The sequence below is a fragment of the Chelmon rostratus genome, chromosome 22 (genome assembly GCF_017976325.1).
Source record: "Chelmon rostratus isolate fCheRos1 chromosome 22, fCheRos1.pri, whole genome shotgun sequence".
Lineage (NCBI taxonomy): Eukaryota > Metazoa > Chordata > Actinopteri > Chaetodontiformes > Chaetodontidae > Chelmon > Chelmon rostratus.
This window is the reverse complement of record NC_055679.1, coordinates 5,959,128-5,971,830: the sequence shown is the minus strand read 5'-3', so window position 1 is coordinate 5,971,830 and position 12,703 is coordinate 5,959,128. Positions and strand designations below refer to the sequence as shown.

The 12,703-nt window shown below is 42.2% G+C and overlaps 1 protein-coding gene across 1 annotated transcript in view; it reads right to left on the bottom strand.

Annotated features, from left to right (window-relative positions):
- Nucleotides 1–12,703, bottom strand: part of LOC121625979 (lymphoid-restricted membrane protein) — a 35,070-nt gene that overhangs the window by 1,671 nt on the left and 20,696 nt on the right. The window contains exons 21-37 of the mRNA XM_041964313.1: nucleotides 12,597–12,696; nucleotides 11,300–11,486; nucleotides 9,672–9,759; nucleotides 7,464–7,510; nucleotides 7,163–7,251; nucleotides 6,839–7,032; nucleotides 5,917–6,001; nucleotides 5,665–5,716; nucleotides 5,543–5,570; nucleotides 4,979–5,119; nucleotides 4,356–4,490; nucleotides 4,054–4,201; nucleotides 3,659–3,702; nucleotides 3,453–3,521; nucleotides 2,932–2,990; nucleotides 2,546–2,644; nucleotides 1,515–1,643 (exon numbers count right to left, since the gene is read on the bottom strand). Of these exons, the coding sequence (XP_041820247.1) occupies nucleotides 1,515–1,643; nucleotides 2,546–2,644; nucleotides 2,932–2,990; nucleotides 3,453–3,521; nucleotides 3,659–3,702; nucleotides 4,054–4,201; nucleotides 4,356–4,490; nucleotides 4,979–5,119; nucleotides 5,543–5,570; nucleotides 5,665–5,716; nucleotides 5,917–6,001; nucleotides 6,839–7,032; nucleotides 7,163–7,251; nucleotides 7,464–7,510; nucleotides 9,672–9,759; nucleotides 11,300–11,486; nucleotides 12,597–12,696 (1,694 nt within the window). The remainder of the gene's footprint in view (nucleotides 1–1,514; nucleotides 1,644–2,545; nucleotides 2,645–2,931; nucleotides 2,991–3,452; nucleotides 3,522–3,658; nucleotides 3,703–4,053; nucleotides 4,202–4,355; nucleotides 4,491–4,978; nucleotides 5,120–5,542; nucleotides 5,571–5,664; nucleotides 5,717–5,916; nucleotides 6,002–6,838; nucleotides 7,033–7,162; nucleotides 7,252–7,463; nucleotides 7,511–9,671; nucleotides 9,760–11,299; nucleotides 11,487–12,596; nucleotides 12,697–12,703) is intronic.

Here is a 12,703-nt window from a genome sequence, read left to right as displayed (position 1 = left end):
GGTTCAAGATGAAGCAAGAGATTGAACGAGTTACCAAAAATGACACATAAGGAAGGAAATAAGTCACCAGCAAACGCTTTTTAGTAAAAACTGTGGGTCATTTGTGGTAACTAATGCAATGGATGGCAGGCGGTGAATTAGCTGCAGCTCGGTGCAATCTTAAGTTGGCTTCAATGAAGCGCATTCTGCCACCTGTCTCAGTCTCAAGGATGCAAAACCATTCACATCATCTTCATCAGCATAATGAAAAAGCTGTCAGCAGCAGAGTTAATAGCAGTTGGCATGGAGGTGGATCTGAGCATTGACTGGTTAAGCAAAGGCAGCAGACAATTTAAGCCTGGAATCTGTCAGCAGTAGGAGTGCTGCTTCAAATCGCTTTACAGTCATTATGAGAGTCAGTCCAAGGTTTTAAGTGGCCTTTGATAGGCACTTCCACATAAGAAATACAGGCGTTTTGCATGCAATTGTTTTTTCAGAGGCAGAATCCAGACGCACTCCCCACTTTGGACCCTTCTCCCTACACACTTACAGCATTACAAACAGCTCATCCTGACTCCTGAGCAATGTAGAGGGAGGAAAAGAGGAAAGGACAGTTCAGAACAACACAATGATCCACTTGCACAAAATACTCAGTCGCCCCACAAAAATAAAGAAAATAGTCCAAGTTTAGTAGTTTGCACATACAGTTATTAAGGTGGCTGAACATGTTAGTAAAAGACAGAAGACTGAGCCCAGTAGTAGAGTTGGTTATCAGGTGGATGCTTGGTTAGCTGCACACTGCAAATCAGAACTTGAGATCCATGCACGAAACACAAATCATGAAGCTTCAAAAGTCACACCATCTACACCGATCTCAAGTTGACAGTTGAAGGGAGTGGTTCAGTTCTGGCCTTTACAGTAAAAAATGATTAACATGATTAAAAGCCGCTGAGCCCTTGGAGCAAAGAAGAAGCTAGTCCAGCACAGACCCATACAATGAAAGAGTTTCATCACTTAGGAGGTTCCATACAATCCAACCTTTTGAACAACAGAACACAAATAATAGCACTTAAGTTCTGCTCATGTAGCTCCTGACACACTCTTTGACAATAGTCGGTGTCTGAAAATGCAGGTAAATAATGTTGTGTAATGCTGTTCTAAATAAACATTACAGGGACTGAATGGTCGGCGTGAGCATTAATGACCACAATGGCTGAATGGTCACATGGCACCACCTACAGAGACCAACTTTTACAGAGAATTCAAATCTTTCACTGATGTCTAGTTGTCATAATACTGGACCCATTGATGGCTGAGTGGTCTCTGAAGTGCAGTGCAAAAACACCACAGAAACCACTGTTAAACATTGGATAGAGATAAAATAGAAATGTCCAATGTGACTTTTGACATTTGCACCAACTGGAACCTAAGTAGAGCTAAATGATGAACTCTTCCACTACTCAGCTAGCCTCTTAGCTTCGCTGGCAGAAAGTGGTGCTGCAGTAGGCTAGTGGTGGGTATTTGGTTGGACTAACGTCTTGAGGGGCAGAATGAGGGAGGTGAGTTTGTTGCCCAGCTCACTGAGACTGGACCTCCTCCTCTCTGCCACCGGCTCCTCCTTCTGCTCGTCCTCCGACTGGCAGTCGGTGTTGTCGTAGGCCGCCCTGTAGGCACGCGTGGGTCAGGCATTCACAAACACACTGTTCAGTTGCACATTCAAATACAAGCATGGCTGCAATACCACACAGATTCTGTAGGTGCACATGCACACATGCACATTTCATGCATATGCAGCCAGCAAATACTGATTAACAGTCACCCGCTGCACACAAAGATAAATACTTTATAGTGATGCATGACAAAAACATGTTTGAAATCATTTCCTGCAATGTAACAGTGCTCAGCAATTACATGCTCTAAAATCTTACAATGAACCCACAAAGCAATTTCACAATCTTTCAGATATTTGGAGAGCATTTAAAGTGCTTTACTCGTATCATCTTAGCTTCAATGTTGATTTAACTGGTCAAATAGAACAAATTCTCCTCTCGTCGTCCAAACATTTGAAAGCTATATGATGCAAAAAAATCCCCACTCTTAGCATTTTACAAAAACACAATAGAAAAATGTGCTAGGTTTGCAAAATTTCGCAAAAGGATGTTGACTTCTCATAAACACTTCCCCATGCGAGGAGGGCTCAGATGCATCAAAGATGGCTGCTGTGTAGTTTGATGTCAGTTTGTCTGTTTTGAGTTTGGTTCACCAGTTTAAGGCATAGTCCTTATTCTCAAAGCAAAAATCCTGTCCTCACAAGCTCTGTTTTTAAAAAACTGTCTAAATGAACATGTAAAAACACAACTGAAGCGCTTTCAAGAACATGCAGTAATAGAACCCTAACCAAAAGCAATGTTAGACCAATCAAACGCCTGAAAAAAAGATGGTAGTCTTGCCAGTCCAAGTACGCTGGACCACACCAGACAGCAGCCACCTTCATGCATCTGGGTCCAACGTGAAAGGACTTGTGCGACGCTGCCAGCATGGTACCCTTCTCATTGCCGTGTCTTACCCCTTCATCATGAGAGAGGGCTCTTCAGTGTCAACCCAGGCCGCAGAGCTAACAAAGCGTTTTAGTGGGGGGCGCGCCGTGCTCTTCCCTGCCACATTCCTGGAAACCACCATTATCACATAGGGGCATAACATAACAACAACAACAACCCTCATGTCATGGTACAACAAGCTTCTGTGGCTTGAGAGTGTCAGCCACAACCAATAGCTTCCCACACATCAGAGACAGTGCTATTGTGTCTTAAAAAGGTGGAGTAACGTAATCAGTCCTGGATCAATTTAAGCACACTCTCCCTCTTCACCTGCAGACTAAAGCTTGTGTAACTTCACTCGCCATGTTACAGTCCAGGCAGATTCACACACACATTAACAAATACAAATACCTACCATGGGGATCGCCTGGTCAGTCTCTCCGTTTCAGCCTCTGATCCATCTTGTGTTTTGGACTGTGGTGGGAAGATCAAACTATTTGAGTCACGATCTCACACAAGTCACGAACAAGCTGAAGCATAACAACAAACATTTTATACGTGGATCCATTCCCCATCATACTCAGCTCTGAACAAAACCTCTGCTTCTCTGGATGCATAACTCTCCAGTGCAGTCCTAACAGCACTAAAACCTACATTGTACATTCATTCAGACTCACTGCAGTATGAGACTTTAAATCTGTAGTTTAACCATCATCTGACAATTTACATGCTTTGACCTGCAATGCATGCAGCTGGCAGTGAATGCAATTCAAAGAAAATAGAAAATGTAGCATCAAAACCCTTTGACAAAAACCTAACTTTTATTTACACGGTTTAAAAGTGAAGATCTACAGTGGATAAAAACTATATTGTTTTAAAAAACGTCCACTTATTGACTGTATAAAGACCAAAGACCATGCTACATGATGTCCTCACCATGTCAAAGTGCATGTTGCCTCCACCAGAGCGGGGGATCGCTGCTATGCTGACCCGCCGGGTTGATGACTGTCAGGTTTAAAAAAAAAAAAGAAATCAAATAAATTACGTCATAGACACACATGAAAATTACGCACACATCAAGCCAACATCTGTCCTAAGTGAAGCTGGCAATTGAGATCATATGTAATCTAGCTGCAGCTGACCTTATAGTACTGTGATGTTGGCTGCTTCTTGCCACGGAAGTCATCTGGAAAGAGGAACAGTTTAGTTACCTTGTATATATGTGGTTTGTGTGCGATCACACATTGTACACACAGTCCAGTTAGATGAATTGAACCTCAATGGAGCTTTAACACTAAATATGTATCAGGTTTTCATTTTAATGCTGAATGTATCTCAAGAGTTTTCCTGCCACCGCCACAACCCAACATTTCATTAGTCTGGTTCTGGAAGAAAATAGTGGGAGAAAAAACTGAATCACTGTCAACTATTAGCACAGCCACTGTCAGACTTCAGGTGTTAAACGTCAGAACTAAACAATGTCTAACTGGTCATGTTAGACTACAAATGATAGCATGTAACGCATGTCTCTACATGCCTCTTTCGGTTTGTGATCCAAACGACCTCTCGTTCTGCATGAGCGTCTCTCTCAGCTCGAGCAGCTCGGCGTGCTCCTTGGTGTACATCCTCTTGAGGTTCTCCACATGCTGGATCATCACCTCCACAGCCTTACCAATACGACTCTCCTGACATTCACACACACACACAAGGCGCCATTATGTCATCAGGATCAGAGTCAAAAGATAGTACAATACAATGGTTTTGTAGGCACAGGAATAAAGCTGTGTTCAGTTTGTATGTTCACAACAGTGGAAACAATATAAACACACATTATCCCACCTGGTGAATTGCTCCTAACATCTCAGAGCGGCTAGACACCCTGGTCATGGACTGGATGAGGATATCCAGGTTCTTCTGGAGCCTCTGGATGATCTCCATGGACTGGTTATCGTCCTCACACAGAGGAGTCAGAGCCTGGGAGGAGAGAATAGAAGAGAGAGGAAAAAAGGACAAGGAGAGAATTGATGAAAGACATGAAAATACAGAAGGACAATAAGAAAAAAAACAATGACTGCATCTGACAGGAGAAAGTATTTTACAGATGATTTTTCGCTCATACTCACTAACCGACACCTATTCACTTGCATTTACAGCTGATTCTTGTGATGATCTTGATGTCAGGCAATGGTCTGGTTTGTTTGGCTTGCTGAAACTTGTTCAAACATGTGAGTCTCACCCACATGAAGGCACACCATTTACCAAATAAAATAAAACCGAAACACGCAGAGATTTCTGGCACTGTGACCAAAAAAAATAAAATAAAATAAAAAAAATGGAAAGTTGTGCAGAACAAATTCTAATATTCTAAGAAAGAGCTGCACTACAAATATTCAGGGTGTACTCATCACAAATGAAAATCAAAGTCGCACGCGCGCACACACGCACACACAATGCAGACTGACCTGCAGTAAGCCCTGGCAGCTGGACACCTCCCTGCGGACGTTCTCCTCAGCCAGATCACGTGACCTCTCCTCCAGCCGGAGTCTCTTCTCCAGGGTGAACATGTCACACTTGAAGCCCAGCGCCAAACGCTGGAACTCCGTCTGGAAACAGGAAAGAGACACTTTACTGACTTAAAAAAAATTAAATTTGGCATCCTTTGCTGGAAACAAGACGAGATGACCATTTCTAACATTCCCTTGTTTGATTACGATAAGAGTTTTTACCTCAAAGACAGTATTATTTGTGCTGGCAGATAAGTTACACCAGATAAATTACAAAAGTTCTGCACTTACATGTAAAAAACCCTCAGATTTCAAGATAATCTCATCAGTTTACATTAACAAAGTGATGACTGACTACTGAGGAGAATTTAACAGAGAACCAGATGATCATATGTGGCTTTTAAAATCTATTTTTTAAACACACATAATCCCAAATTAAGTGTCACATTTATAACACAAAAACTGTCCTTAACACACCTATTGCTTGTATTACTAATCATAGAATGTTAATGGTATACATACCTCAATCTCCTTGTCACTAGGAGACAGGCTGCAGGTAAAGAGACAACAATTAGGACTCTGTGGGACATGAACACATGGATGATTACATGTCAGGTTGCGTAACTGATGACTTAGTGTCTTACCTGTTCTTGTCTTTGAAGGTATCACTGGTGTCAGAGATCGCTGACGTCTCGGCTGGAAAGGGAAATGAAAAACAGGTGTATCATGACATGACAAATACCTGATCAAATTGCACAATCACATTAGATTTTCAAAGACTAAATGTATAGGCACTCATTTAAAATGGAATTCAATTTGGGATCAGAGGACAGGTGGTAAATACTATATATACTAACAGGTATGTAACAGTGTAGAATGAATATTATTACACATACATTCCTTCTCAGTGGCCATGACGGTCTCACTTTGGTCCTCCTGATCCCTGTGCTCCTCGATGGCCTCCATGCTGCGTGACAGCTCCTGTAGGATCCGCACAAACATTACTGCCGCCCTCTGCTCCTTCTCCTCCCTCTCCTCGTCTTTCAAATCTGATCCCTCCATTCTCACATTGCCCTCAACATCCATACTGCTCCCTTCACTCAGTCCCTCCCTCGCCTTCAATAGTCTTTACATAACAAATGTGAACATTCAAAGCAGCTGGCAGTGGAGCTGGTTCTTGATTCTGAATGATTTGATCCTGAGTGGAGCTAAAATGAAACTATATTCTCTTCCGTCCTCTCACACACACACACACACACACACACACACACACACACACACACACACACACACACACACACACACACACACACACACACACACACACACACACACACACACACACACACACACACACACACACACACACACACACACACACACACTCGCATAGCTGGAAAGACAGCATTTCAGGATGAATGAAAATACCGATGGCACAATCACTGAATAGAATAGAACAACAAATCAAATAAAAATGATGCATTAGGAAACCGCACTAAAACTAACTTGTACATTTACCTTTGTGTATTTATGGGCTAATTTAAAAAATTTGGGGGATAAACTGCTGCAAACTGCGTTCTGAACTGAAATAATCATTGTACTACCTACGACCAGACCCTTAATGAAAACAGAATTTTGATATAAAGTTAACAGCGACCATATATAAAAATAAGGAAATGATAAAGTAGTAAAAAGTACAGTACAATGACCCTGATCTACACAAAAGCAGTGATAAACTTCAACAGTAGTCAAACGGCTATGTGGAAAGACTAATCGGACAGTCAGTGGAGATGAAAGTGGGAGTAGAGCAGGTCTTACCAGTTCCCTCTTATTTTTGCCACTGAGGGGGAGGGAGTCCTTTTTGGCTGCACTATCCTCCGAACGGCTGGGATCAGAGGTCACGCTGCCCATGCCGCTCCCTGATTGGCTGGCATGTGTGACGGACGACCGTGACTGAGGAGAGCTCCTATCAGAGAAGGCAGTCGCTCCGCTGCTGGTGAGCTGGTCTGTCCCTGGAAGGAAGAGTTGGTGTGTGGGTGGTCAAAGTTACACGCAGATGTAAGAAGGCGTAAACAAACAGTCAGCCTAGAGTTCTCTCCCTCTCTCTTTCATGCACACAGATTTGAGCGTTTTTCTTCCTACCATCCATGCTGGCAGCTACTGTTGGAGCCTCAGCTGTACTCTCCTGCACGCTCTCCTCCTCTTCCACCAACACAGGTAGCAGACACGTGCTGTGACACATACATCGCACCTTTATACAAAACTACAGCATTTGCAAAAAACTAATCTTAATATCACTACAAATGAAAACACAGTTGGCTTGCAGAGAAAACAGCTCTCTCTTTGCAGAAATCACAAGAGTTTTTGCTGCTGTTGGAAAGCGAAGCAGTGTGAAAACCCTGAGAGTTCAAAAGGTTTCCCGAGCCAACAGTGAATCACTCACCTGTCCTCTGCTGCTGATCTGTTTGCCGACTGGTCCTGGCTCAGGCTCTGAGATGGACAAAAAGGAAAGGAAGAGAAGGAGGGAGGGGGTGAGGAAAAGACAGGTGGTCTTGCAGCACAGTTTTTCTAACCCGCATTACAAGAAATGATCAGTGAAAAGCAAGAGACACGCATGCATTCACATACATGTAGCGTACCTGTCCCATGGCAGTCAAATGCTATCTATGCTGTACAGAGTGTGGAAGAGAAAGATTGGGCTGATTCCTTATATAATGGCTTCATAGAGAGCCCTGCAGCTCTGTCAGTGTGTGTGTGTGTTGCTAAGAGGGGTGCTCAGAGAACACGTTAACACTGGCACAGCGCTAAGTAGTGGAGGCGGACAGCGTGCATACACAGAGCACACACACACACACAAACAATGGAGCAAGGTGAGCACTCCGAGCAATGCAATTGGATATTGTGTAATGAGTCTGCATAATATCCGTTTTGACACTGCTCAAAACAGGACAGCGCTGCCTCGGGAGACTTCAATGTCGTTTTACAACCAAAGCAAAATTAAACTGCTCAGTTAGTTCTTAGCATCATTATTAACTGGTATCACAATCAAGTCCAACACACTGTTTATTCATTTGACTGAGCGTGCTTCCTGGGGAGCTATGGTCCAGAAGTAGAAATCATCCAATCCTCTGAAATGTTGTGAATTTGCAAGTCAAGCTGAATACATAATACGATGATAATCCATAACTTTGCATTTTACACCTGCACAATCATGTCCAAGGTCATCAGACACCAAATGTTTTGACTGAAACTCAATAAACACTGAATGTCAGGTGCCATCAGTCATGTTTACCATCTCTTCATAATAATAAAAAGAACATGACAAAACGTATTGTAAGTAAATTTGTCACTGTGTCTCTGTGATAAATATTAATCAACAGTGTTAATATGGCCTATCCTCAACATAAATATGGGCAAACATCCTATGAAAATATCTTCCATTTACTATTTGAATATATCCAAATGATTTTGTTCACAAGAAACTCAATTCAGTCTCTTTGCTGGCAGATTAAAAGCAGGATCTGATTCTTAATCACCAAAAACCTTCATGGCCAGGGTTCTGTGAGTCTGTGAGTGTAAAAGAGCATTTTACTGACAAACCCACAGCTTCAAATCCCATCTTTCTTGGCTCCCCTCGGACGCTCTCTCAGCAGGGGGGCAGTCCAGCATGCCACCAGTAGGCAGGAGACTAAATAAACCAAGCTGATCAATCTCTCAGCAGAATGCAAAGCAGACTGCGGTGAAACATCATCACAGCACATGAAAGCGCCGCTCGTGTGAGGCTGAGGCTGAGCATCTTATTGTATGGAGATCAAAGCAGCACATTGTAAATTGATGCAGTGAAGGTGCCTTGTGTCCAGGCCTTTGCTAACAGACAGAACATCAGTCATAATCTCTTCTGCTTTCATAGAGCTGGTTGCGATCACATTTGCAATCGACATTTAGCCGTTGCACAGAAAATTAACTGACGATGTTACTGTCAATTTTGATAAAGTGTGGAAGTCATTTATTGAGTCATTTATTTGATGTTTCACCTTATCAAATGTGAAGATCATTTTTCTGGCATTTAATCAACAAAAATAATAATAATTAAAAAATAATTACCAAAATATTCACTAATTACAACAACGTTACTACTCCATTCAAAATTCTCTAAATTAATGATCTGCTCTGAATCGTTATCTCCCTTTTGTACTGTCTTTTTGTGGAGCACTATGTCGAACTGTTTTTGCATTGCTGAGCATTTCAACTTGAAATGATAATAAACTTACTAAACTTGACACCTTAGTGAGCAATAGAGTATTTTGTACTTGCCTGCTTTGGCAAAAGAGTTCAGGGAAGCTGACAGCCCATCCTGTTACTTGAATGATGGCCACCTGATTCCCTGATCTTTCCCTTAATTTTCTCTCTTTCCCTCCTCTCTCCTCCTTGCCCAAGGCGAGGACTCTCAGCCTCTCTGAAGGAAAGCCAGCCCCCACCCTTCCCACTGAACCCCCCCTCCCCTTCACTACAAAACACACCTACTTTCACTCAGCTAAGAAACACATGAAGTGGCAGAGAGAAAGAGAGGGTCAAAAAGAGGAAGGGGAAGCAGTGGGGAGAACAGAATAGAGGAAGTTGTATTCCCTTCCACTTCCCCTCTTCTACTAACCTTAGTGCGGCTCATGGCTCCTGAGCTTGTGTCCACCTCGTCTTCTTTCTCTCCTTCTCCCCTGTGGTCCTCACTGGTCGGCTGGGTGCTAGCCACAGGTCAAAGGTCAATTGTCAAGCACTATTCATTCTCTCAGTTTTGATTTATAAATTAGATTTCTAGACACTTTCTATCTAATGAGGCACGGAGTATAAAACTAAGAGAGATGAGGAACAGCCTTTGTCTCTTTGTAGGTGGACTGTGCTCATGCAAAGCATGGCTGCACAGAAACTAATTAGCTGGCAAACCCCTCCTACAGCGAGGAAAACGCTCATTTGACTAGCAAATGTGGATCATGTCATAGGGAAATAACAAAACTCAGTAAAATGGTGACTTCAACACTGACTACTAAGGATATTGATAACACCCATGTACTTCAAATGTAGCAGGGATAATTTATACTGCTATGAAAATGAGTCAGGATGCTGGCTGAGGCTGTGTGGTAATGTCCGTTTCCTGACTATGGAGTTTTGTGCCCATTCGATGGGATGTTCCAATCCACACAGCACTAAGCAGGTGTGTCTGTGGATAAAGTTCCTGTTTAGGTGTGATGGAGAGAATAAACTTAAAGAACACAAAAATGGAGAAGGTTGCTTTGCAGCTTAGTCCATGAGTATGCTCTTTTTCTTGTCTACACGGACAATCTCAGTGTGTAATACTCGTTATTATGCTGCCCTTAAATGGGGTCGTGTTTACTGTGCTCACTAGCAGAGTCCATATGAACATCCCCCACTTGTGGTATTCATGACCTCACCTTACAAAGTTCGTTTTTTCGGTGGATGGTAAGTTAATATATTGTAATTTTTACAGAGTTTTCCTTCATGATTTTATAATGTCTGAGGAATAAATTCAATTTCTTGGAAAGAAGCAAAGAACGAAAAGAGAACAATGAGGAGTGTCTTGGTGTCTATGTTGGCATTGCTTGGCACCAGTTTCTCACGACTTAACCACTTGAACACCAAGCCCTGTGTACACTGTGTACACAACTTCCAATGTTGTAACCACAAGCTCACAAGTTCCTTTTGAGAGCAGCATTTAACAGGCAAGACACCAGCTGATGCATTGTCTGTGGTGAGCAAACTTCTTGTTCCTTTTGTTGTCCTCTGTTTCTGCATGCTTTATATTTGGAAAGTTCTGTTTTGTCATTATTATGTCAGATAGGGCATGGGACGTAAGAATGATTCAGAGAGCATACTGAGAAAGACCTGCTCTATTACCTCCTGTGTCACATTTGAAAAAGCTTCGGTCCTGTCACCTATATCTTACTATTTCGAACTGACTGCAAAAGACTACTTTTGAAATATGCAAAAACCATAAATAAATATATGTACAGCAATTAACACATGAAAAGAACTGTATGATTAAAGCCACTATGCAAAAAAAAAATTAAAATACTTGACTTTGGCGCCCCTTAGAGGTAGTGCCAAAAAAGACACTGTCAAACACAAATGCAAGAGGTTTTTTAAATACCCACAATATAAATTTAAGCAATACTTCATATAATCTCGAATTTCCATAAGGAGAAAGGCACTCCAATACTCCAATGATCTGCCCTGTCTACCAAATACAAAATTTATTCCTTCATTCACCTCTCATTCTGGGTAACGTTCTCATCTGGTCCAGGTGTTGTGCTCGGTATGTGTTCGGGAGGAACCATCTCGGCTGCTGTAGGAGGGGTGCTACTAAGTGTGACTGTCTGGTCCTGTTCAGGTGAGCTGCTCAGATTTTGGGCTGGACCACAGGCATTAGACTCTGCAGTCTCAGGAGCTTTTGTACCTGCAGGAGAAAAGTGTGTTCATCTTACTGCATCTATAAATAAAGCTGTGATGATGGTGAGTGCATTCTGACAACACCAGAAAACGTTAACTGTGTCCTGCACGTAAATGGATTACAGCACCTTTTTTTTTTAAAGCATTTCTTTCTCCATGTAGTTCATATTGAAAGCAAAATAAGATGTAATCAGTAAATACTGGTTAATACTAATGGTTAATGAGACACTGAGACACTAGAAGTTAAAAAAAACAAAATGTGATTATTTACAAATCCTTTTTGACATACACTGAAAACAGCACAAAGACAATATAGATGTTTTTACCTCATCATCTTCACTGATTTTTGTAAATATCTGCTTATTCTGAATTTGATGCAGCAACACGTTTCAAACAAGTTGGGACAGGAGCAGAAAAAAAACTGGGAAAGTTGTGGAACGCTCCATAAACACCTGTTTGGAACATTCCTCAGGTAAACAGGTTGACTGGTAACAGGTGATAGTATCATGATTGGGTATGAAAGCGGCATCCTGGAAAGGCTCAGTCGTTTGATTGCATCCTGTTTTATTTACCATTTATTACATATCTTACACAGCATCCCAACTTTCTTGGAGTCGGGGTTGTGCATGATTTTACAAAGCAGTCATGGAGTTCTGGATTATCCAAAAAGCAACAATAAAATGTTCATACTGTGGTGTTTGACCTTTATCTTGCAAGATTCGGTAAAGTTTTCTTGTCTTGTCTAAACAAACTGCAAAAATACCAAGTGAGTCAGGAAATGAGTCACTCTTTGGTTATGTTGTAAATGCACATAGCAGAGAGTAGCCGACAGTAGGGGGAGAAGAAAGTGAAACAGAAAGATTGATCCACATAGAGAGTGAATTACAGAGAGAGAGAGAGAGAGAGAGAGAGAGAGAGAGAGAGAGAGAGAGAGAGAGAGAGAGAGACAGAGACAGAGAGAGAGAGAGACAGAGAGAGACAGAGAGACAGAGAGAGAAAGAGAGAAAGAGAGACAGAGAGACTGAGAGACAGAGAGACAGAGAGAGAGAGAGAGAGAGAAAGACAGAGAGAGAGACAGAGAGAGAGAGACAGAGAGAGGGGGAGGCGGAGATCTTACTGTTGTTCTCTGAGTGGGACAGATCAGGGAGAGCATCCGCCTCTGGGTGTCTAATGCTGACAGCTTGTGAGTGGGCGCTCAATGGCACTGCTGCCTCTTCCTGTATA